Raw genomic sequence first — 27,356 nt, 5'->3', positions numbered from 1 at the left:
TGTACAAGCAGCTTATTGGATGCTCATTAGAAAGTGTGTGTATGTGAAAATATATTATAAAGAAATACAAAGACTTTCTCTCCTAAAGTCTTTGTAAATGTCAATATAGGCCAAAAAGTCTCTTGTCCACAGCCACTTTTTCTCTTGCTAAATGCTGTTTGCCCATCACAAACAAGTCGTGGTCGTTTAACAAACCGAAACGAAGACAGAAAGCACAGATATAAAATTGTTTAAGTAATACATAAAGGCACTACCAGAAAATGCTATGTAATTCTATCACTCAAAGTCATCATGCAATAATAATTCAGGTCAATAATTATAGTAACATTTAAGAATTCTATCAAGTTATGTTTGGTTAAAACAATCTGTTAACAACATGATGTTAAGCAGAGTATTTTATGTACCAAATATCAAGTAATTTGAAGCATTGGTTTTCTTGTAACTGACCAAAAGATGAATGCCTTTTGAGCTCAAAAAACAACTGGTTTTGACTAATAATTTGGCGAAATAGAATAATTATTGATGTTATCGTTTCCAAAATGAGTTCACATTGTAAATGGTTCAATAACTAACACAATTAACAACTAACACATTAACACAAGATTTTACCATCAATGAGAAACACCGCCCACACATCACCAGAAGATTTTACTTTTCACAAGTTTACAAACTATTGAAAGGAGATATATTATTAGAAACAATCAACGAAGATGCAAATAAAGGTCATAATATTATATCTGCTGATTAGATGATTGATAAGATCATGAGGATTATGCATTATTCAATAGCATAACTGAGAAATTCAGCTTTCAGTTTGTACTTTATCATTTTATATGTTAGGGTTGAATGGTGTTAATTTATTAGTCAGCTGACTTAAACAATAACGCACAATTATTTTTACACATCATTAAATGACTGGTCATAATTGTAGCTGTTTTTCTTGCAGTGGCCAGCACCCTGTTTTCACTTTGCAGATGCAGGTCCAATGCAATCCACGATGCGGATTTATAATTGGACACATTTTGAGTCGCCGTGCGATAAATGTTTCATTGGTTATTACTGTGTTGCGGATTAACATCGTAAAAAAGATGTGTTTAAAAAAAGATAAAGAATTATAGGCCAGAGGTCATAGCAATGCACTCGGAACTGTTCAAATCAAAATAAGATGAGTGATGTGTGAAAATGTTCAAAATAAAGTATCTCGCAAAGCATTTTCTTGCACGTTTTTCCTAAACATAAAACATTCGATGAAAAATTGTTAGTAAAAAAATAGGCTTCCCTTGCAAGTTTCTGTCATTTCTATCTTTCGGATGATAAAAACTTGTAGACTAATCATGGAAGCATACTGATAGTGTGCAAATACATTTTCGCTACATGTAGTTACTAGAAAAGTGGTACTTCAAAAGATCTGATATATGGTGATTCAACATGAAGGACTCTGCTTAAAAACAAAGTATTAGCTCGATGCTTCATCTTAACATGGCAACATCTAATACAGGATTTTAAAAGTGCTTGAAAAACACTTGCTGTCATTTTACAGCAATTGCCATCTTTTATTTAGGGTTATATTTTACGGGCAATTATTATTTGAAGAGGAATTATTCTGACAAGTATTTAACTTATCAGAATAGTTCCTCTATTCTGACAAGGTAGTCTTTCATGATTCAATGTATTACCAATAAATAACTTGGTCTGTGTTATGATTTAAGCCCTGAACTTTAGACAATCAGGTAATTCACTGTGAGATTTACCAATAAGTAATTTATTAGCTTCAAATTGGGTCTAAACAATTAAAATCCCAAAATTGTTTTGTTAGAACCGTTCTATAGTAATATTAATTTGATTTGAAGATATACCAGAAAGATACAAGAGTATGTAAAATGAGTGCTTGCAGACAGTTAAACTAGCCTATAGTTGCTATTGACTCACCTGGTTGCTTGCTGGTTGCACTCCATACTGATTCTCAGTTACACTTTGAGGACCGCCGTCATCAACAGCCCAATGAGTGCTTTTACGTGTCTACATAGAAAAAGGAACTATCATCTTTGGAAATGATTTTCATGATGTATTATGCAGCAGATAGTAAGTTTTAAAATGAGGGTCTAAAACTTTCACGACAAATTAAATAAATATTTAAATAATTTTATCTCTCCACGCAGCTGACAAACATCCTTTTCGATTAAAAGACGCCGACATACTACATCTACCATTGTATGAATCACTTTATGAACTTTTTGCTACGACAACCTTCATTTCTTTATCCCAACTTCTCCGCAATACTAATCGGTTACTAACTTTTACAATATTTTAGTTCAACTCACTCAATAATTGCTGTTTTCTGTCTTCGTATTTCTGTTTTGGCATGTAATAACAACATCATTTTGTTGATAGTTACTTAACTAATAAAAGTTGTACATACATAAACTTAACAAAATTTGCAAAGTTGATGAGCTTTGATACATCTATTATTACAGACCTGCCATTGTAAATGAAACGTTATTATTACCTTACAAATTTCAATGGACCTCAATAGAAACGGCCTAATGACTTAACTAGCGAGTATGTAGTTACTCAATAACTTGCCTTTGGTTCCTCAAAGTTTATTTGGTCAAATTGGTCGTGGCGTTCGTCATGTGCTCTGGTACCAGACACACCAACAGCTCCAGCAACTTGCCCATCTTCGTGCTAAAATTACAAAAAGATTGGCTAAAAGAGCATAACTAACTTCACTTTATAACCCTTTCGCAGGTGAGTTTTTGAGCCTATTTCAGATCGTCCTGGGTGAAATAATTTTTCAAAAAAATGAAAATTTTGAAACTTTATTGAAATGATATTTTTTTGCTACACTATGGTTGTATGATAGGTTTGTATCATATAACAAGGCATTGTACAAACAGTTTTACACCCTTTGTGCCTATTTGAGCTATTGAAACTACCCTTACACATGTAAATTTTTAAGAAAATTGAAAATTTTTCTTGTTGTTGCGATAATGTTATATTGTTGAATAAAACATATTCTGTATTTTATTACAAATAAAGCATTTTACAAGTAGAACCACACTTGAACTACAATGGGACTGGTAAAATCATTGACATTGAGGCATTTGTCATTGCTAAGATTTCTAATTACAGTCCAAACCCCATCATTACTGATTGCATCTCCTCCACCATTCCTTGGCCCAACCACAGAAGCATCGTCATCACTAGACTCATCACTTATATCAAAGTCCATTAGATTGACATGAGAAAAATTTGAGTCATTGTCTGAGTCATCAACTATAGAATCTGCCAAAACAAACTGGGCCCTTCGAGTTGATCTAGCAGGTCGTTGGGAAGATGAAGCCATGATTATAAAAATGTTTTTGATGTTCTCAAAAGATCAATGCTTGGATCTCACTAAGTAAAAAAAGCACAAAGAAAGGGCATCGACGACGGTCGTAAAGCATAAAAATCATTTCGGAGGAAAAAGGCTTAGTATCTTACTGAGTAAAAAAACATATCGATATTGATAACGATCGCCCAAAACGAGTTGAAATGAAAAGATACATGTCTAAAATGTAGTTATTCAAGTCGTCACATGTGTTCTTTTACTTTATAAAGTCTTTAATTGAATAGAAAAGTGAACACAGACCAGTAGTAAGTCTTAATACACAGTGCGTACGATATCGACATTAATGTCGCACCACCCACTAGGATCGATATCGCAAAACGACATTAATGTCGCACCACCTGCAAAAGGGTTAAGTAAAGTGGTGCCAACTCAGCTTAGTGTTGACCAAATAAAAGGGATGAAAACTCACCTGAGTGTAATAGGTACCACCTTCATTCACTGGTGCCACATCATCTCTGGCAATATGTGCAAACTTCTTTGTCTCCTGTGCCTAACAATATCAATACGTGAATGTATGCATAAGCTGCCATTAGGTAAATGATATTCGGAATGAAATAAATGTTTTGTGACTATCTTGTAAACCCTAAACAAGAAAACAGAGTTTATGAGTTCAAAAAAGTAACAGCTGTATTCAATAAAATTCATATGTTCACTGTATGTGATATTCTATGTCAATAATGATAGGGTATATCAACCAATGTATATCACAACTGCAACGAAGCAACTTTCACTTTGGTTTGAAACCTTTCTGATGAGAACCAAAATCGGTACCATATTGATATGCAATCTGTTGCTCAGCTGTAAGATTATTTTACACTTGCATGTCAATTACCTCTATTGGTGTTGATTGGTTGATTAGTTTTGTCAGCTTTTCAATAGCTATTTCATTGGTTAGAGCCCCATTGTGGGTGTCAGCTAAAAATCTGAGTTTCACAGAGAAATAAAGCTTATCTAAATTGGAAATGGTGTTCTTAAATACACATTATACATTGTGGTTCATTGTATGCTTCAGTTATGGCGATTGGGCACTTTTAGAAACTCAAACTGCAAGTCTATTCGTTGCAGGGTACGTGCTTCCTAGTGCATACTAGTCTATTCAATGAATACATAAAAATTGGCTTGTGCATAAGCCAAAATCTGCTCCAAAAAATTCCGAAATTCGACAAATTTGCAAGATAAATGTTTGCAGACTAATAGTCATTCTACAGATCTAAAATAGATATAAGCTTGATAACATAAAACATCAGACTTCATGCTGACGTCATCAGTGCTGCTGTCATCATTGCTGATGTCACTAGTCTTAATTGTCTTAATAGTCTTATATAAAAATGAGGGTTTCAATCTGATAGCGACTTTTGCTGGAATCACAATGCTAAATTTGATTCCACACAGTTCTACATAACACACTTTAGAAAGTAATATTGACCTGAACATAGTATTTTTAAATTTTTCGGAAGGAAGCTCACGAGTTGCGTTTTAAAGGCTAGAATAAACTTTCTGTCATAACTAACTGCACTGTTAAGAGTCTCTTACCAACTTTACAGAGTAACTATTTAATCCGTAAAGTAGACAAAGTAATAGCAAATGGATCAAAGTGCCTGGCACAAAATATATTCAATTAGACAAGCATGTTCCATGCCAAAACCGACAAATTACTGAAACATTACCATCAATGTAAGCTAGTTTTGCTTTGCTAAAAAATTACTAGTTTTACATTGTTCTTGCATAGTTAAGCAATGTAATAAAAAAATTCAATTGATGCTTTTAGCTATAAAGATGTTCAACTAATATATAAGGTTTTGGAAATTATGAGAAATGAAAAAGAAACATCGGCTGTCATAGGAATTTATGACAGCCGATATGTCTAAACGTTTGCATGTTAGCTTTAGCCAGACCCCAAACTTTGTGCATGAAGCCCTAGCCATTAGCTAATTACCTTCGTGTCTATTGATGCAAATGATTTCAAACAAATTTTTTATCACCTAACTAGTTGCAATGCTTTATTTGCAGTGATGTTGATGATGTTTCCCATTTGACCCTAGCTTAATTGGCGAAGGAGAGCTAGAAAGGTAAATAAACAGACTTGAAAGTTTATTTTTTGCTAAGCAAGTTTAGCAGGCCCTTCTCGATGCTCACTACTGTGCCTACAAACATTAGTTGAACTTGGTTCAACTAATGTTTGTAGTTCAGTAGTTGAACTTGGTTCAACTAATGTTTGTAGGTCAGTAGTTGAACTTGGTTCAACTAATGTTTGTAGGTCAGTAGCTGAACTTGGTTCAATTACTGACCTAGTTGCTGGTTTTGTAACCTTCAATAAATAAATAATTAATTACTTATTACTTATTTATTGTTACAGATTACTTAGCATAGCATTAATCAACTACCCAGTAAATAATCCATAACTCCCCGCTAATATTAAATTACCAACTTTTAAAACACTTATGTTCAACTTTGTCAATAATTCCAAATTTTTGTCTCTTTTTGTGGCGTGTAATAAAAAACATCATCTTGCTGACGATTAGCAATGCGAATAAAAGGCTATACATAAATACCTGATACTATATTGTTTGAAATAGTTTGAACATCGAAAAAGCCAGAAAAACAAATCAAACTTGAAAAAGAAAGCAGCAATTATGCAGTTGATTATTTAAAAAAAATACAAATGAATAGAAGTCGTGAATGAGATCAACGAACCAGCACTTTTCTTCTTAGAGAGCTGAAGTCGCTTGATGTTACACTAGGTGGTGTTTCCTCAATTGTGCCCAGGTTATGTTCTGGTGGGTTCAATGAAAGAGGCGCAGGAAGAGCATGGGAAGTCTCTATATGCTCATCCTAAAAATATTTATCAATATCTCACATTTTAGAAACTTAGCAAATCACAGTTTACCTCTGATGAAAATAGTCAACTATGAACAAGTTTGTTTACCTGCTCCGACCGAAAGGAGTCATTGCCCCCGCTGGATCCACTGACCAAACTCCCTGTTGTTGGACCATCAAGGCTAAGTGTTAGCCCAGAGCTATCCGTACTAGCTGATAGCAAGCTAGGCTTGTCATTTTCGCTCATTTTATTTCTCTAAAAAATAAACAACAGACTACAGCTCACTATGATTGTTCTGACAACAAACAGAAATTGAGAGAGAATTGTTTAATTGAACCAAAATTTTATTAGTTATGAACAAACTAAACAGTGACAAAAAAGATTCTTACTGTATCTAGAACTACTTCTAAAGTATAAACAAATATGTGGAACTAGTGATAAGCTTTAGGCACCGATACAATATAATTAATTTGAAGCGCAAGTATTGCATAGTGTTTAATTAAACAAACACCTAAAACAGAATAAATCAAGTAATTCTGTAGATGCAACAAGGAGGGCAACAACCAGAGACTAGAATAAAAAACGTTCAACGCGCTGAGATGAGATAGCTCGATGAGTTAGTTGACGCAAACGGCCCTGTTGTAATTGTATCAGATCATCATTCTTCCATAAGGCTATATGTGTAGATGTAATATTACAATCAAGCAATTATCAGTGAATTATTCTGTGCCCCCAGATGATGAACTGCTATTATATACCCTAGGACACTTATGTATTCGCGTCATCTAACATTCGTGTTTTCGCGGAGTCATACTCTCGCAAAAATTTCATGAGCGAAACTAAACTATCATAACGAACGAGCAAAAACACGAAATTAAATAGCTTTGTTTATTGATAGTCCAAGAAACAAATGACAGCAATTGATCAAATTGCATTATCGATCTTGGCCACACAATTCTACCTGCGGTTTACAATTACAAACTAGTCCCAAATAGAAAAATTGTTCTTACTAGCGAACTGGACCTGAAGAATCTAATCTGTTTGTTTCACTGCATTTATTTTCACATCACTATATTTTCGCACTCATCAGAGCTGCGAAATTAAGTTGCAGCGAATTTTTACTCTATTTGCTACTCACGAAACTAAATATTAGCGAGATAAAAGTGTCCTAGGGTATGACTGTTGCATTGTATTTTTCAAAATGGAACTCTAATCACATTTCCATCAAATTGGCCTCTCTAAAAGTTTGAAAGACAGAACAACATTTAATACAAATGAATATAGGATAATGATCTTTGTTGGTTTGTGAAAGAAACTAGCATCAATTGTTCATAAGGGATGCATAGGCATTGTTGTGATAAAACGTAGTTTGAGGAGCAGGGCATAGCTTTAAATCTAAAGCGAAATGTATGGTTTTGTCGTAGATGTCAAGAGATATTAGAAATAGTGACCTGATTAGTGTTACAGATCTGCTCAATGGGCTTGTTAATGAGATAACCATTAATGAAAATAAATACGCTGTATCACCCACAACTATGAAAATTTTAGTCATCTGATCTTGAGACCCGAGTCTGAGTGTAGCAGAATATTTCAAATCAGCGCTGAAGAATGATTCTTTAGCTGTAGTTTTATTGTCCACAATATTGCATAATGCATTGGCCGTATAATGCATTGCTGAATATACCACAGGACATCTAGGTCCATGGTGACACAAAACTCTTTACACTAAACCACAATGTAAATGAAAACTGAGTGAGGAAAGTAGTACGGGATCCTGGGGACCTTCGCAGCATATGAATGAAACTGATACCATAGTCTAGAAAAGAATGTAAAACTCCAGAATATTTAAAATACTATAGAGCCATAAAGCAACTACCAAATTGCCAATAAAGTGCTTGGTATTGGTGCTCCTACCATCACACATATTTCATATATACTCATATATAATACTGACAGGTAGTCAGTTTTAGTATTATTTATTAGTTGACAAGAACTAAATAAATCATAAATTATACAAAGCTGAAACAGCTAAAAAGTATAAACAAAATGAGAGATGCAGGGTCACGCTATCTATATCATTTACTAGTATAATGGTGCCAGCAATCAATAATGTACGGTTACAAAGTAGTCGGCAAAAGATATTTGAGAGGTGGCTAACTCCTGTTCTAGCACAATATACTTTTTCGGAGTGTTCTTAGTAAAGAAAATAATATATGTGAACAATAAAAAACAGACTTAATTTTTACTTATTGTTACAAGTATATTATAACGCCAAATTGAAATCAAATTAGTAAAATTTCAAAGCAGCATCCCGATAAGCATTGCCTCAAATTGACTTTTATGATAAAAAGGTTCTGCTAAGCTGCAATATAAAAGTTATGATCAAATCTATCAACTACTGTTTGTCAACCAATATACCTAATCCAGTATTATTTCTCAACAGAATTGGTGTAAGAGTTAGGTTGTGATCATTGCTAATTAATTGTGTACAAATTTTGTACAAAATATAAATTTAACATTAATTCTGATTATGATTCCCATTCTCAGCCATGGAAGGCCAAGAATGGCGTGATTCACGCATCACTCGTTTTACTAAACCCGGGCCAAGATTGAGCCACCGAGTAAAATATCACAAAGAGTAAACACTAAGGGCCTGGACAGACAAATTAGAGGCCATTCAAAGGAAAGGTTTCAGATGCATGCTTAGACTAGGTACCATGAATAGTGTTACAGATTGTATAGAGGTAATAACATCCACAACTTGAGTGAGAGAAAGGACGAATTACATATTAAGTTTTTAAAGAGATTAAATTTTGGTCTATGTGCTTCGAACCTCTGTTATGTTCTTAGTATTTTACTTTATTTACGCTATTTGACTATATTATTAATATATATTAATATATTATTATATTATGGTTATTTCCTGTCATTTGCTCATGTCAGTTTAGCGCTTCCGCTTTGCGCAATAAAAACAATCACAAATCAAGACAATTCTTTTTATCAAACCCAACTGCCCATACCTGCTAACTCTCACGCATTGGGCGTGAGACTCACGCAATCACCCCAAAGAAAAAATGAAAATGCTTGAGAAATGCGTGAGATTTTTGCCCCAATTTCCACAATTTTATATATACTATCATTGATACACCAATTGCCCCAAAACCAAATCTCACGCATTGCCCCACTCTTGGGTTGGCAGGCCTGCAACTGCCCTCGGAGACAATACTAACTATATATCTTTTAGCCTTTTCCACCAGACCCACTGTGGCATAAAGAACCCACTGTGCCTATGTACCTGATAAATTTAATACCGGTTGCAAACTGGTGGCATTAAAGGGCACAGAGGCAGTGCATTTGGTTTTGACCAAAAACGCATGGTGAATCTTTAGGTTTTTCAAATGAATTTGATACAATTGACCATGTCATTCTAATTAACAAACTTAAATCTTACTGCGTTTCCAATAATTCTTAATGACACTTCAATCCTAATGAAACTGTAATCACAAGCTACTCAGTCAACCGTTCACAATTTGTAAAGAATAATAACACATCTTCATCCCTAAAGCATGCAAACATTGGTATTCCACAAGGTTCTATCATGGTCTACTGTTTTTTCATATTTGAATTGACTAGATGAGAAAATAGATAGAACCTTAAAGGTTAATGAGAAAGAAATTATTTTTACCTTCGATACATCTTCAGATGTGTCTAGACTTACAGAAAAGGTGGCTGATACACTCAGACTAAACCTTGGAAAACCTGTAAGACAACTGATTGTTGCTGGCAGTTCTAAACTAGATTTCGCGGGTGTCAGCAATGTATATATAGGAAGTACATATCCGAGTATAGATACTTGGACATCAATTATGTTCTAACAGATTCTAGCCAAAATTTGTTAGGCTCGCCAGAAGTTAGAAGGTTGAATATGCTGCTGTCATCGAAGCTACATTTTTAAATGAGTTTGATCCTATAAAGAAAGTTTTCAAGGCTTCTGAGGATCTTGGAAAAATACGTGACATGTTCACCATCGGCTTGAAGCATGCTGCTTATCATGTTAGGCTATACTCACCACGGCTAATACCTGCAGGTTTAGAGAAAAGGCAAAATCAAAATTAGATAAAATGGTAGCTGATAATGTTGTAGAATTAGTCGGTTTTATGATTACTCCCAACCTGGGAGGCAGAATAAGGATGTGTGTAGATCCAGCCAATCAAACGCAGGTTGAGGATGGGGAAGCAGTAGAGGAGGACTATTGCAGCAGAACAAGGTCGAGGAATGCCAACTACAGTTGACGTCCGGAGATTGCTGCTACTTTTACCCTACGAGACAATTTTAGTTGCTCATTTTAAACGTTTCTAATTTCATGTCCAGGTAATGCCTTTGGGAACATTGGACAGATCTGAACACACATGTATATGAATACATATAAAATATTGTATTAGTTTCATAATTTTTTCAAATAACGGGTTCATTACTCCTTAGTCAATAGAACGTTAATTTATAGATCCTTCTGTGGACGTTCATTTGATCTACATTTAATCCAATAGAATACTAAAATCTTTGCCTGGTGATAAAATTCTTTTTTTCACTCTAGCGCCAAAAATTAACATTACTGCACCATCGTTTTTAGAAATACGTTGTAATATTAAATAAGTTCCGATTTTTAATATGGTAACATACGAGTTTATTTGATGGTCAAATAACTTGTGATAATGTCGTGGAAAATTGGCAAGCTGATTTGATAAATGTGTTTTAGAACGCCTACATGCATTAAGTAATAATTAAACCACTATGAACAGTTTTTTCGCATGTATCTTACAATGTCACGTTGTATACTTACTGTTGTCTTCAAGCCCGCTATATTTTACGCAGTTCACTCAAGGTATTTCCAATAGCTCGAGATTCTGCTTTAGCTAACCAAAAACATTGCGGATCATCGTTATTCCTAACAATCTAGGTATGTAGTCTGGTCGCTGCACACCTTTATTGTGTCAACATGCAACAACGAATGGGGTTTATGGTAGTTTACCACTTTTAGAAATTTTTCGTTGATAAACTAGAAATAATTAACCATTAGAACGTGAGTAAGAATAAAAAGATATCCGGCCTAAATAAGTCTTGTCTTTTTTATCAATGATATAAATCCCCCAGTTGGGGTTTTATATCATTGCTTTTATGAAAAGTGACATAAAAATGACATGTAACAACTAGACATATGTCTATGATCTCTTTTTTTGGGTGCTGTCAATTCTGTTCGCTAGTTCTGAGTCTATTAGCCGACTAACGCTAGCAGTTTCGTTTTGCGCGCTTACAATAGTTTCTCAAGCGCGGCACGTACCTACCGCTCGCGTGAAGTTTATTGGCTTTATTCTACTAAAAAATTCAAACGCAAATTTTTTATTGTATGTTAATGACTTGCCAGACCTTATGGTGTCAGAATGCCGACTGTTTGCTGACGATACTCTTTTATTTAATTCCCGCGTCAACAAAGCGGTATTGCAACAAGACCTTAGGGTACTCCAAAAGTATTCTAATGAGTGGCAATTGACTTTTAATGTTTCTAAATGTGCTGTTCTTTCAGTTGGAGAGTCGAATTCAAAAGCAAGTTATTTTTTATGTGACCAACGTTTAGACAATGTTGATTCACATCCATATCTTGGCATTGAATTGCAAAATAACCTGAAATGGGAAATTCACTATGTAAAAATGATAAGCAAAGCTAATAGAACATTACATATGCTAAGGAGAGTTTTAAAGTGTGGCAGATTTGTTACTCCTCATATTATCCAGCTCATTTCAAGTGCATGCTTACTTATATTATTAGTCAACCCCGCGTCATTGTTGCAGACCTAAACTTAACCCAGCATATACATGAAGCTACCCATGTAAAAGGAAATATCCTTGATGAAGTATTTAGTAATGTACATTGCATTAAATCTATCATTGTTCATAAACCATTACTAAGTGACCATTCCATCATTGACATAGAGACACACTTAAATGTAAAAGATGATGAGAGGACTGAGAGAAAGATATATTTCTATAAAAAAGCTGACCTGACAAAGGCAGAAGTTATCATGTCTGCTTTAAGTGAGGACATTGATAAGAAAATAGCTCAAAATGATAACATTGAGGTCCTCTGGTCACTTTTTGAACATGCTATGGAAAATGTTATCACTGAATGTGTGCCTTCTAAGATACATAAACAATCCTCTCAACCACCATGGATGGATAGGCAAACTGAAAGACTATTAAGAAAACAGCGTAATACATACAACAAAATGAAGCAGACCGGGTTGCAAACATACATCAGTGAATATGAAAAACTTAGAAAACAAAATAAAAAAATTCTAAAAAAGAGAAAGGCTCAGTATCTCTCTGACAAGTTATTTGTTCCCTTGCAGGAGGGTGAAACCAAACCTTTTTTTAGATATTTGCAAGACAGTCGCTCAAATGATGGTGGAATCATTCCTGAACTGAGAGGGGGTGCTATGGTGGCTAAAACACCAATTGAAAAAGCTAATGCACTAAACCAACAATTTCAATCTGTGTTTACTTTGGATAAAAATGATTACTTACCTGCAACAGCTTCACCTCGTTTTAAAGACACTAGTCCCATAGAAATAACTGAAATTGGTGTACTTAAACTTTTGAATGGTGTAAAAGTTGGCAAGGCTGGGGGTCCTGACAACATAAAAGGAATTACATTAAAAACTTTTTCGCATTTTCTTGCTCGGCCACTCACAAATATTTTTGAATATTCAATAAACACAGCGAAATTACCTTCAGTGTGGAAACATGCAAAAGTAGTGCCTATCTATAAGAAAGGTTCAAGGCATGATCCGGCCAACTATAGGCCAGTATCATTAACTAGCGTATGTTGTAAGTTATTGGAACATATTATCCATTCCCACATAAGTGCCCACCTAGATAAATATGATATCCTTACAGATGTGCAGCACGGATTTCGTGCTAAACGATCCTGTGAAACACAGCTTATTTGCACAATAGATGATCTAGCTAAGAACTTTGATAGAAATTCGATTACAGATATAATAATACTAGACTTTTCAAAAGCATTTGATTGTGTGAATCATCGAAAACTGGTTTATAAAATTCGAAATTATGGAATACACGATCAAGTCTTAAACTGGATAACATCATTTTTAGAGAATAGAACTCAAGTAGTCGAGGTAGAAAATGAACTGTCAGATATTGTGTCTGTAACTTCTGGTGTGCCGCAGGGGTCGGTGCTCGGACCATTGTTGTTTTTACTTTTTATTAATGACCTTCCTGATAAGGTAAATTCTCAGTGTAGACTTTTTGCAGATGATGCCCTGGTATATGCCACAAGAGATCAAGCCAATACATTGCAACAAGATATGCATTCACTTGAGGCTTGGGCGAATCTCTGGCAGATGAGTTTTAATCCAAAGAAATGTTACCACCTTTCAGTGGGAAAATCTCATCTCATGTCAAATAAAGAGACTTCTTTTTTCTTATGTGCCCAAAAACTGGAAAGCGTCTTATCTAATCCGTATCTCGGAGTAGAGCTCCAGAGTGACTTAAAATGGAATAAACACATTTGCAAAATTGAATCTAAAGGGAAGCGATTAATTGGGATGCTTAGAAGGGTACTCCGAGATGCGGATGCTCGAACTAGAAAGGCTGCATATACATCCTTGGTAAGACCAGGCCTTGAATATGGGTGCGTGGTTTGGGATCCACATCTTAAGAAAGATATTTTATCATTAGAGCAGACACAAAACCTAGCACTGAGATTTATTTTTAAGAAAAAAGGAATTATTAGTTTCACTAATTTAAGAGAGAATACTTCTTTTGAATCGCTGGAGGAGAGACGATCCAGACTGCGTAAAAATATTTTTGGTAGAATCGTCGGAGGCGATATTGATATAAATGTGGGAGTTAAAGTCAGGGAAAGTGGTTCTGATAAAGAAGAAAGGCCTCCTGCATTGTCTACTCGATTTGGGAAGTATTACTTGCCCCCACATTAATACCGATCAGTTAAGATACTCTTTTTGGCCTCGGACGGTGAGGGAAGTTCGTGCCGAGGTTGAATAGCTAGCTTGCTCTTTTAAGCTGAGTTCCGCTGTTTTTCTTTTACCTCCATTGGAGGGTATTTTGCGGAAAATTTTTATCTGATCTGATCATTAACCCTTATATGGTCGTTATTACCATATATAGTCATTATGCCCTTATATGGGCGAGCTGCAACCTATATAAAAGAAGGCATAGCCCGCAGTGGGGGCAGTTGTTTGTAATATAGTCAATACAATCATACACACATACACTCTCTCTTCATTTCTTGCTTGAGCAGTCAGCAGAAGAATTAATGCCGGATAGACGACCAGTATAGGCATCATCGATCAGCTAGTTGACTACGGGGTCAGCAGCTAAAGGTGCCCTGACTGGGTCGACCTAATCATAGAAGAGAGGTCGACCTAAGCTAATCAGACGACGGACCTTAGGGTTGACGTGGTCTTCTATAATCACATACAGTTATAGGCACGGCAAGCTAATGTAAGCCGACCTGTCGGGTCGCCATTAGGTACACTGGTAGACCAAGACAAAAACCAGTACAAAAGCATGCTGACACAAAACTCGGCAGATTGCTTATTTTTCTTTGGTGAGGCCACTTTTAGAGTATATGTTTATGAAAAAAGATATCAAAAGATTTGAGAAAATACAGAACACCGCTTTAAGGTTCATTTTTAAACTAAAGGGGCAAGTCAGTTTTACAGAAATAAGAGCAAATACAGGGATCGAGAGTTTAGCTAAACGGTGAAAAGATATTAGGTGTGCATTTTATTTAAAAGCAGTGGAAAGGAACTTTACGGTCCCTGATTTTTAAAATACTATCAAGCACCACAACACTCGACAGAAAGCAGGTCTGTTTGTGCCAACAATCCGGACAAATGCGTTTTTTAATTCTTTTTGGCCGAGAACAACTCGAGACCTGAGAGGTTTTTAGTAAAGAATTTTTGTAATAAAAGAGTTCCCACACCTTTCCTTCTTTCTAGAAGGGTGTAGTGGGAAAATTTTAGATTAGATTTTAGATTAGAAACGCGTTAAGTATGTTTCATATCGGTTAAGATTGATATGTATTGTGAAAAAATCATTCATGCTGCTGAAATAACTTCGATTGTTCGATAGTTTAATCAGCATATCTCCGACGCTACGTGAGAGAAAACTACCAGACGCATATGCGGTACATGTATTCTATCTACAATATCTCTGTAGGGTATCTTCTGTAGCTGGGTCTGTACTATATTCATGTTATGTTACACTGCATTGTATAATACTAGGAGTTGTGTACCTCCGGGTTTTGTGTTAAAGGACGTCAAATAAATATAGACAGTTGCGCTCGTTACAACGGCAATGGCTACTTCTTTATTATCAGTGTTCACATGCAGAATAAATAATCTCCTACCATCTAACTAGTAACAACTACACATGGTGGCAGCGGTGTTTGTATCATGCCTGACGGAGAGGGGAAGCCGGTGATGCCGATGAACAAACGGTGGAGCCATTAAGAGTGCATTATTCTGCACCCAAGCTGTACCCACCTGACAAATTTGACTTTGCCGAACCTGCCAGTTGGACGAGATGGTATAGTAGATGGGGGAGGTATAGAGAAGCGAGCGGTTTGGATACTAGACCTCAGCGTGAACAGATTAACACTCTTATTTATATGTTAGGGGAGCAAGCAGAGGATGTAGTGCTTAGCCGTGGAATAGAAGAAACTGACTACGACTCTGTGATCGATGCATTCAATGAATACTTCGGAGTTAGGAGAAATCTCATTGTTGAGAGAGCTAAATTCAACAAACTGACACAAGGTAGTGATTCTATAGATGTGTTTATTCACAATCTATATCGCCAAGCCGAGTTTTGTGACTATAGAGCTCTACGGGAAGAGCTAATACGTGACAGATTAGTAGTGGGTATTACTGAAGACAAATTGAGTGAAAAACTACAAGCTGATGCAGATCTGACGCTAGATGACACAGTGATGATAGCTAGACGCTTTGAATCAGCTAAACATGCACAGTCAGTAGTCAGGGGATCAGCTGTAGATGTACATGCCAACAGATTCAGTTCACGACAGCCACAACATAGCCGAAAGAATGACGCATCTAGCTCAAACCAAAACTCTTACTTAAAAGGACACAAATCATCGAATACTGGTAATATTAGACACAGGCCGACAACCCAAGGACACGCCAATAGCTTTGACAACACTTTTGCAAATAATAGGGTTGCCTCATCTATCCCTAAAGACCGATGTAAACGCTGTGGAAAAGCCCCACATTCCAGAGACTCCTGCCCAGCATTGAGATCTACTTGTACTGCATGTGGCAAGAGAGGCCATTGGAAGCAAATGTGCTTCTCTGGAAAATCTGTGACTGAAGTCGAGCTGTTTACTGGAGAAATCAAGAACAGCCATAGAAATGGTAGTAAACCATGGATGGCCAAACTAGCCATTGACATACAGGGACATACCAATACAGCAACATTTAAACTAGATTCTGGTGCTGCAGCAACTGTGAGTGGACCAAATGCTATATCCGCTCCACTGCAGCCCAATACTAAGAGACTAAGAGGTCCTGGTAACTTAGAAATACCTTGTATTGATCAAACTGATGCAATTCTTACACATGGTAACAAATCTATATCAGAAACAATTTACGTTGTGCGTAATCAAGATGTGAACCTATTGAGCAAATTTGCATGTCAAAGTCTTGGTTTGCTTGCCTGTAATGTTGATAATGTTGATGATTTTGCGAATGGTGTTGATAATTTTGTTGATAAAAGACTTTTTCAGGGTCTAGGAGCTGTAAAGACTGAATGTGAGATCAGACTGACTGACGATGCCAAGCCGTACAGTATATTCGTGCTACGAGCCGTACCCTTTCCATTACTTGACAAAACTAAGTTAGAGCGTATGAAATCTTTAGGCTTTATTGTAGAAGCGAAACAGCCTACGGAATGGTGTGCACCGATGGTCGTTGTACCTAAACAGGACAGTGTTCGTATCTGTACAGACTTTACACAGCTAAATAAGTACGTACGACGTGAAAATTTTCCCATGGCAACGGTCGAGGACAGTCTGTCAAAACTTAATGGTGGTCACATATTTTCAAAACTAGATGCCAACTGCGGATTTTGGCAAATACCATTGTTTGCCAAATCCCAACATCTCACCACTTTCTTGACACCATTTGGACGTTTCTACTACTGTAAAAATTGCCATTTGGACAAAAATCAGCTCCAGAGATATTCTGCAGAGAAATGACAAAAATATTAGAAGGCATTGCAGGTGTCGTAGTACATATGAATGATGTATTAGTGATGGGTAAGGATGAGAGAGAGCATAACTCCCGTTTATCGCAAGTGCTACGCCGCATGCACGACGCTGGTCTGACGTTAAATCATGCCAAGTGTGCTCTAAAGAAAACGTCAATAGAGTATTTAGGGTATCGCATTGACGCTAGTGGTATTCACGCAGGTGAAAAAATATCTGCATTGCTTGACTTTCTGACACCAACGTGTGTACGTGATGTTAGGAGCTTCCTAGGCATAGTCAACCAATATGGCAAGTTTAGTTCTGCTGTAGCGCATATCAGCCAACCGCTCCGAGAGCTCTTGTGCAAAAAGAGTTGTTGGATATGGAATGATTCCCAGCAAATAGCGTTTGATCGTCTCAAAGAGGAGTTTAAATCTACACCGATTCTTGCCCCGTATGACCCAAATAAAGAGACATATTTGTCAACGGATGCGTCCGACTACGGGTTAGGAGCTGTCTTGAGTCAGAAACAGTCAGATGGCACCCGTCGACTAGTAGCTGCCGCAAGCCGATCTCTGTCCGAAACTGAACGTAAATATGCCGTAATAGAGAAGGAGGCATTGGGAGTTACTTGGGCTGCAGAAAGGTTTGCTCGATATATCATTAGTATACTTGACTTTACTAGAGACCGACCACAAACCTTTAGTGTCACAGCTTGGAGATCAGGAAATCAGTAAACTGCCAGCTCGAATACAACGATTCAGGCTAAGACTAATACGTTTCAAATACCGGATAAAACATATTCCCGATAAGGAGAATGTTTCTGCTGATGCAGTGTCGAGATACCCGTGCGCCATTCCCACAGAGAATGATACTCTATTTGTAGAAGAAGTAGACACATATTCTCGTCAAGCTATGCTCATGCCAAGCACAGATATGCATGTCGAAAAGCTTAGGCTGTCTCAAGAAGCGGACGAAGTGATGTGCCAGGTCAAGAAGTATGTAAACTCTGGGTGGCCACACTATTTGCCCAGTATCGATTCCATAATCAAACCATACTTTGAAAGCAGAGGGTATATTACGCTGTGCAATGATTTGTTGACTTATCAAAACCCCATAATTATTCCACAAACAGAACGTCTTGAAACTTTAGCCAACCTGCATGAAGGGCATTTAGGATTAAATAAATGTACCGAGAGAGCACGTCGATGCGTTTGGTGGCCAAACATGGCACGAGAGATAGAGGAAATGATTAAAAACTGCAGGGTATGTAAAGAGACCGCTCCTGTCACTAAAGAACCTTTACTACCTACAGCCACTCCTAGCCGACCATGGCAGATAGTAGGCACCGACTTATTTTATCACAATAGAAAGCCTTATCTACTCGTTACTGACTACTACTCTCGATACCCAGAGGTAGCCCTACTACCCAATGAAAGCAGCAAAAGTGTAATCAACCAGATGAAAAGCATTTTTGCCAGGCACGAAGTACCCGAAATGGTTCTGTCTGATAATGGACCACAATATTCTTCACAAGATTTTAGAGACTTTGCAAAAACATACAAGTTTCAAAGTGTGACTTCATCGCCTATGTATCTCAGAGCCAACGGTGCTGCAGAATGGATGGTTAAGACTATAAAGTCCATACTTCAGAAATCTGGAGATTTGTACCTAGGACTTCTAGCTTATCGTACATCGCCGATACATGGAGGAAGATCGCCCGCTGAGTTGCTAATGAACCGTAGTCTTTGTACACAGGTTGCTCAAATTCACTATCACACAACCAGCCAGGTAGATCACAAAGCGTTCCAGTCTGTCAATGAGGAATACAAGGTGAAAATGAAAGAGCGACATGACCGATCACAACAGGTTAAAGAGTTGCCTACCCTATGAAAAGGTAGCCCCGTATTTGTACGTGATTTACAACGATATGGACAAGTGAAAGAGGTGTTACCTAACCGCACGTACATAGTATCTGCAGGTAGCGAGATTCACCGAAACCGAACAGCACTTATTGACTCTCCGCCCAATACTGACAATTCAATACCTGACAATCCGGATTCACACAGTTCTCTGTCAAGTTGTGCCCAAAGTATGGATAGCACGCCTACGACTTCGAGTCCTCGTCGTACAATCAGACCGCCACGTCGACTGATTGAAGAATGCTAGGCATCGCCAGTCAGTCAGATTATAGCTTTTATATGTTATTCATTTTGTAGCTAGTTGCTTACAGTACTCAGTGCATTTTCCTTGCTAGTCATGTTAGTCATATCACTTTGTTACTCATGTTTGGTTTTACTCATTTTAAAGGCATTATCTGTTTTACTCATTGCTTCAAACATACTTAGGAAAGGAGATGTGCTATATTCGTGTTATGTTACACTGCATTGTATAATACTAGGAGTTGTGTACCTCCGGGTTTTGTGTTAAAGGACGTCAAATAAATATAGACAGTTGCGCTCGTTACAACGGCAATGGCTACTTCTTTATTATCAGTGTTCACTTGCAGAATAAATAATCTCCTACCATCTAACTAGTAACAACTACACAGGGTCAGCCTGCAGAAATATAATGGTTCAATTAGAGAAAATGATTTTAACAAGTTCAAAATCTAAAACTTCAATTCCAGCAACAAACATACCGGAAACCAGAGATGTTTGTAAGGCTTTAAAATGACTCGATTCAATCCAATTCTCATCAAAGAAATAGCAATTTAATTCCTAATTCTTTTGCCTCATAGATCAGGTCAGAATTGACTCATTTCAATTCAGTAAGCAAAACGCAATTCAATTCTCAATTCTTTGGCTATCTTAATTTCCAATAAATCAATTCAGTTCTGTAGATAAAATCAATTCTCTATCAATTCCTAACCTGCCCACTCGCTAGCCTGTTCAGCCTTTGCTCTGAATAGAAGTTGCTCACCTACACAAATGTTGTTAGGTAACTCCAATGCAAAACAAGCTTGGAAATAAAATACACATTGATTGTTGCAGCTTTATTTTATCATAGGACAGTTTCTCAATGCACTTGATGGTTCCATTTACAAAATATAAGTTTTGTTAAAGGTTGACTTGCAACAAAATTCACATTACAGTTATTTGGTATCAAAAGATTCACCATGTCTTACTCTGTTGCGTTGTAGGTGCCAAATATGTGGAAAGGTGATTACAAGCTCTTAAAAGCTCAAAAACCACTAAAACAACAATTTCTGCCAACTGACATATAAAGACGACCCAAATAGAATGATACAGGTGAAATTACCTTTATGTATAGCAGCCAATTCATGATATTTAAGTAGTTCACCCTCAAGGCCAATATCACGTACAGAAGGAGCAATGGCTCTTTTCAGTTTGTTGAAGAGACCTACTCTGTGCTCTTCTGGCTCCTTGACAACAACACGTGCCACTGGCTGAACAGAATGTGGCACTCATTTCTTGAGTTATAAAAGCGAATTTAAGTTAGTGAAAGCTATCAGTGGGTGAACAAAAATTGAAAGTATCATAGGTAAACTGCATGCAGCAAATTGAAATGGTGTGTCAAATTGTTCCCAATGCATACATTGCCACATTAGGAGGGAAATTATTGTTACATACCACCATGTCCATCGTCTGATGTACACACTGTCAAAAGATTGCCAATATGAACAAAGTTGATTGTGTCTATACAAACATATACATGTGCATACATATATAAATGTATATGTATAGCTCATTTAATTAATTTCTGTACTGTTGTTTATAAAAAATTATTTATCAATTTATTCAATTTTTGTTCGTAGTAGAAAGTTTTATAATTTTATATAATAATTATTATTTATTTATTAACCACCGCTAGCAGCAAAGACAAATGAATGTTGTGAATAACAAACGAAAAGATAATAATTACAATCAATCATTTAGATAATTAAATAATTTGAGACAACCACATTTGAACAATACTAATTAAAGATAATGCTCTCTCATCCATTAACTACATTTGGACTCCTTCATTCATCTCGTAATTAACATGGCACAATAATTGCATAAATAAATAATAAACTGCTTACCACTGTGGGTACTGCTACGTCTGAAGAAAAGATGGTATCATTGCTAGTGCTAGTCCTATCAGTAGTATCCATCATATCTATAATATGGTTATAAATAATAATAGTATTATAATACTGTAAAAAATGGATGTTATTAGTAAGTCGATAAAATATATTTATTAAATATTGAATAAATCAGTGAAATCATTAGACTAGTGAAACTACTTATCCAGCAAGAGAAAATCTTCTCAACAAACGACAAGACTGACGACAACTATACCGGTGAGCTACATGTAGGTTAAACTTACTTCTGAATCCTGAGTGATAACTTTAAACGACTGTGTTCAATCGGATGAGCCCTGATGCTTGAATGAGATGTAGTTACATTCATTCGCATGATGATCAGAACAGCATAGGTAGCTAAACTTGTTGCCGGTGCATAGGCGAACCATAAAACTAATATCGTTGCAAGGTACATGAATAATAATACGTATTACATAATATCAACCAACAAAATGTCTGCGGTGATATAGAGGTTTATAAAAATGTTGAACGTGTGCGACCGGCATTACGAGATTGCACTGACCATTAACTGATTGGTTTAATAGGATATCATTCTCCATGATAGATTCCCGTCAACAAAGTAATAATGTACTAATCATAGAGGTACTGAGATAGTAATACAGTCATATCTCGACATGCGAGCTTAATGCATTCTGAGATTGAGCTCGTAAGTCAATTTACGTGCATCTCAAGGCACTATTTCCTATAAAATCATTTGGTACAAATTAATCCATTACTTTACTATGAAAACACCACCTAAACAAGATATTACAGTGAAAAACGTGTTTTAATTATTGTAACTCAGTACCTAGAATACCTATTTAGTTGTTATGATCTTCAATCAAATGTAACATCACTATGTACACTACTGTATGAAGTTTTTACCTTCGACATTGAGGTTAACAGCTGTCTGAGAGAGATTTGGCAGCAATGATTTCGGTACACTAAACTTTTGTGACCCTATATCAGGGGTGTCAAACTCATTTTCACCGAGGGCCACATCAGCATAATGGCTGCCCTCGAAGGGCCAGATGTAACTTATAATTGCAACGAAATGTAATCAAATAATGTAAAATAACTTCAACTAGTCTTTGATATTAAATAACTCTGACTTTATTACTTAAAGTTGCAAACAGAACAGTTGTACAGAAAAACATGCAGAACACTTGTTTTCGAAAAAAAATCAGAAAAATTTCACAATACCCATCACGAAAATCACGAAACTCTAATTTCGAATTTTTCCTCGCGAGTATTATCCTTCAGAGCACAGCAAATCTACATCCCAATATAACTCAAATAAAATGTCATAAACATGTTTCAAATAATAAAAATGATTTCAGTAACTCTGTTTTTGGCTTTTCAGACTTCAGGGGCAGCTCTAGGAATCAATATGATCCTATCGAGATTGAATGATAACTTTAGTCAGACTACGGCTAACAGCCTAAAAAGGGCATTTTCATTCGAGCATAACGATTCAAATTGACAAAATTAAAAGTTAGTAAAACTTTGAAACATTAAAAATAATGTTTCGATTTGATTTATGTAGTCTTTCACTGTCTTACCCCTTCTGAATCTGCATATTTACTTCTGGAGTTGAAAAAAATTGATCGCAAACGATCAATTTTAAAGTGACCGCGATGGTTTTCGGTTTAGCTAGATGTTGAAATGGGCGTAGTATTTTAGTTTTAACTTTTGCCTGAGAAATCATTGAGGCATATTTGTACGTTTGTTTGATTAGCCAGAAAATTTTATTTCTGACTAATCAAAATTATTCTTATGTACTGTAATTTAAAAATAACGATGCAAGGAATACATAAATTTCAGAGGTAAGATAACTCACGTTGGGTGCCTAGCAATGTTATAAATACGGGAGTTAACTCCGTCGAGTGCGAATAAGTAATTAAGCTCTTGTGGGCTACATAAAATGACGTGGCGGCCACATGTGGCCCGCGGGCCATGTGTTTGACACCTGTGCCCTATATGATAGAAACATTGAATTAATTTCAATAAATTCAATGTTTACTAAACACACACTTGAAGCAACGTTTTAATCTTACACTAAACTTACTTTAATTTTATTACCATTTTTTTAGCGTCTGTTTCTGGTTTGGCTCTTTTTGCCTCGCCATATTTTTGCCTCTTTTGCATTCCCCATAAGTTTTAGCCAACCTTTTAAAAGCTTTTTTAAACTGATTTGATGATAAAGATCAAGCCATGCTGTTCGCCAAAGCGACCTCTTGCATGCTGGGCCATATAGTGTAGTGGCCATCGAGAGCCGGCTCGTATCTCAAAGCTTACTCTTATCTTGAGAAAGAAATTGGCTAGAAAGTCAGCGCATATCTCGAGTTTCTCTTATAAATGGGCCCTCGTATGTAGAAGTATGACTATATGACTCTATATGACTTAAAACTAAAACTACTAAATAGATGAATAGTGAGTGAACAGACAACTGCTAATTATTGTAATATTATCAACATCACCTTTTTTAATAACTTTGAAAAGCTGGTTGATGCAACAAAATGTTTGCAACAGCACACTTCAAACATGTCATTGGGTTAGAATAATTCATTTGATAGTCAGCGTATTGAATAGGCATCTTGTGGTTTGTTCTGCAACAGTTTTTTCTTGCAACTGGTTGAGAACCAAGCGGAGCTGGTTCTCAACCAGTAGGCAAGCGGAGCTTGGACTGCATCTGTATCATGTGATGCCTCTCTGCATGCATCTAGATTATTGTCAGATACTACTGCATTGCAGCTGAAGCATGGTAGCTATCTGAAGAGTTATGATCTAGTTTGCTAGGTATCATACGTTTTACCCTCTTTTTCAAGTCAACTCGGTTGAGTTTCAGTACGCTACCATTACATTCATTTAGAACAGTGTATGATATGTCAGACAACTTGTCCATGATTTTTCCTGCTCTCTGTTTTTTTATGCACTGGCAGCCTCTGACCAGCACAGGCACTTCATTCCAGACTTTGTCAGGCATGCCATGGTTTAGCATGATCATTTTTTAGTAGTGGCGCACCTAAAGCACATGTAGCACACTGCTCAACATGAGTATGCGTATCATCAGCCATTTGAAGCCAACAAACTACCAGTTTAGCCTGTTTTATTACGACTAGACGATTAGACCAAGCCGAAACAAAACTGTAAAGTAGCGAGTATCTATATTTGATACGGGGTCTTCGGTAAAACCCAAAGTGTTTGTCATAAACTAATGCTACAAGAAGTTTTATATTAAGCCCTTTATTGGCCTTTCAATCAACCTGCGAACATCACGTGACAAGACAATAACCAACTGTAATTACTCCATCAGAGAAATAAACTGATTCCAATCTACGGCGGCTTTTCGTTTTTGAGCTTTTAAGAGCTTGTAATCACATTTCCACATATTTGGCACCTACAACACAACAGAGTAAGACATGGTGAATCTTTTGAAACCAAATAACTGTAATGTGAATTTTTTTGCAAGTCATCCTTTAGAGTTAAACATTTAAACTTTCATCACTGCAGCAAAACTGAGATATGATGGTAACATAGCCTCTTATTCCAAGCAAAATTGAGCAGCATTGGTTTTCTTCAAGCATAATTTTAATTGTTTAGTTAAAATTGCAGCAACTGTTGAATAAAAAACAAAGAGTTTAAGCTATTGGAACTAGTAGTTTATAGTAGCAGTTAACTTGAGAGTATCTCTCTCTTGGCATTCCCTGTGTAGCAAAATTGACTGGGCAGGTTCATCAGTCATTTGAGGCCAACAAACAACCATTTTAGCCCGTTTTATTGCAGCTGCTATTCCTTGGTGACTGACATGCAGTTTCTTTAGAATTTTTGGTTTGTAAGCCTGAGGTATCACGCAATTCTATCTACAGTTGCGAGTTCATTTCTGAATGTGAAATATTGTCTGACACTGTCAGGCATGTCTGATATTTGACCTGGCCATCATGATGTTATCAGCTTGCATAGTTGTAGTTCTGTGTCAACCTTTGTTGGATCCTTCTATTTCATATTATAAATTTTCTTTGACTGTTAAGTCTTGAAGTGGGTTTGCTATTTCTACATTAGATAAAACTAACCAAATCTGAAAAAATATGTTGATCTTCAACTCCTTTCTCCGCTTTCCTTGTGAAACTTCTAGTAATGCACACTGTGCAGTAGTCAATAGCGCCACTGCACCAATACGGCTTACTGCACATTAGAAAATAGTTGTAGGCCTACTGCATGTATACTGTGTACTGCACAGGAGTAAAAGTACGCCATGCAATTATACTGCATGAGTGTGACATGTTTATCACTGCCAATGCACTGCTATGACACAGTGATGTCAATGCTATCTGCTGCAATGATATCCTGGCGAAAATTTACTATAACTGCAATGCATTTTACATCTGGACATCAGTGAGTACTCAACAATGCGCAGTTATGAATTTATCATAATGGTCACAACCCTGGTGGGTGGCAGTTTGTCTTATTTGCCGGCATGCAGCGTGGTTGCTAGAACTACTCTATAGATTATTTGATCATGTTCTGTACTTGACCACTGCATGACTCATGCATTTCTCATGAGTGCGCAATTTATGAGGAATGCACATGTCCTTTCAGGAATTTTTTTAGAAATTTTGTTGTTTGTAAGCAGGCGCTCCGCAGGAAGAATCAGTCCTGTTTGAGAAGTTATTCAATCAGGTTCCTTGATATTTTGCTGAGACACTATACAGGTATATAATTTAAGTTATATTTTAGCGACAGACCGATGTGGTTGTTCATATCGATCTGGTGACATCTTTAAAAAAACCTCCTAGGTCTCCTGGTAGTTCTGCAGAGTTTTGGACTGAAAACTTTCATTCTACCATAGGAACTTCTGGAGTTGTTAAAATTTATTCTACTAAAAAGGAAATTTGATTCACTATTTAAAACCTTGACAAAATGTGTATATGAGGAATCAAAAAGAAACTAGCCAATTTGGGTGAGCTCTGCGCAATCTATTTTTATATTAGTGCTGGGCTGGAGTACTTCTTGGCCAATGAGTTTAGACTCACCCCTTTTCTATTCGAGTTTTTCGAGTATCGAGTAGCTGCTAGTGCTTGGCACAAGTCCTTCTTGGCCAACGGGCTTTTGGGGTATCGGGTTTGTTGATACGGGTTTCATGTCTGTAAAATTTCTCAACATCAGACATTTTAAAATTTCAAGTGCAATTTTAAATCTATTCAATTTATTTATTATTTTTTACTATTTTCTATCGACTGATATTTGTGCTCGCAGTGTTAACAGGCGGGTTGTTAAACAATGCTTAGAGCCCAGGCACAATGGATCGAGTTTTTGTCCACTCTACTCAACGGATCCGTGTCCTAAAACCCGAAGCCGCAAGATCGAAATGCTCAAAATTTCTCTATTACCCGAGACTTGAGAGAAGATAAACCATCGAGTTCTAGAGTTTTATTACCCGTACCCAGCACTAATTCATACTCTAGCTCAGTTAATATAATGCTGGGTGTAAATCTTATATGCGTGTCACAGAGTCAAAACTGCTTTACTCAAAGTTAAACATTTAACCATTTAGCGACCGCTAGTTTACAGCTGGAAATTCCTCAGCGCACCAGATCATTTACTATGGCGATTTGAGCCTTCGACACCACTGCGTAAAAACTGCATCAATTTTCATCAAAACTGAGGTAGTTAAATAAATTAACATGCATCGGAATGCTGAGAAATTTCTCTACAAGCTGATACTTTTTTCATGTAGCTAGCTTGCATTTGC

The 27,356-nt window shown here is 36.6% G+C and overlaps 2 protein-coding genes across 2 annotated transcripts in view; one reads left to right on the top strand and one right to left on the bottom strand.

The window, feature by feature from the left end:
- LOC137402363 (uncharacterized) overlaps positions 1–8,133 on the bottom strand; it is a 36,735-nt gene extending 28,602 nt beyond the window's left edge. The window contains exons 1-6 of the mRNA XM_068088864.1: positions 8,086–8,133; positions 6,318–6,464; positions 6,086–6,223; positions 3,801–3,881; positions 2,584–2,685; positions 1,930–2,019 (exon numbers count right to left, since the gene is read on the bottom strand). Coding sequence (XP_067944965.1) covers positions 1,930–2,019; positions 2,584–2,685; positions 3,801–3,881; positions 6,086–6,223; positions 6,318–6,464; positions 8,086–8,133 — 606 coding nt within the window. The remainder of the gene's footprint in view (positions 1–1,929; positions 2,020–2,583; positions 2,686–3,800; positions 3,882–6,085; positions 6,224–6,317; positions 6,465–8,085) is intronic.
- A 7,788-nt stretch (positions 8,134–15,921) lies between these two features.
- Positions 15,922–17,526, top strand: LOC137402362 (uncharacterized). The gene has a single exon (XM_068088862.1). The coding sequence runs from the start codon at positions 15,922–15,924 to the stop codon at positions 17,524–17,526; it is 1,605 nt and encodes a 534-aa protein (XP_067944963.1).
- The last annotated feature ends 9,830 nt before the right edge of the window (positions 17,527–27,356 follow it).

This window comes from Watersipora subatra, chromosome 8, assembly GCF_963576615.1.
Source record: "Watersipora subatra chromosome 8, tzWatSuba1.1, whole genome shotgun sequence".
NCBI lineage: Eukaryota > Metazoa > Bryozoa > Gymnolaemata > Cheilostomatida > Watersiporidae > Watersipora > Watersipora subatra.
Note: the sequence above shows the minus strand (reverse complement) of the source record. Positions and strands in the feature narration are given on the sequence as shown.

Bases quoted from the DNA above. Each gene is read 5' to 3' on its own strand.
- LOC137402362 (XM_068088862.1), top strand. From the start codon at position 15,922: ATGTTAGGGGAGCAAGCAGAGGATGTAGTGCTTAGCCGTGGAATAGAA.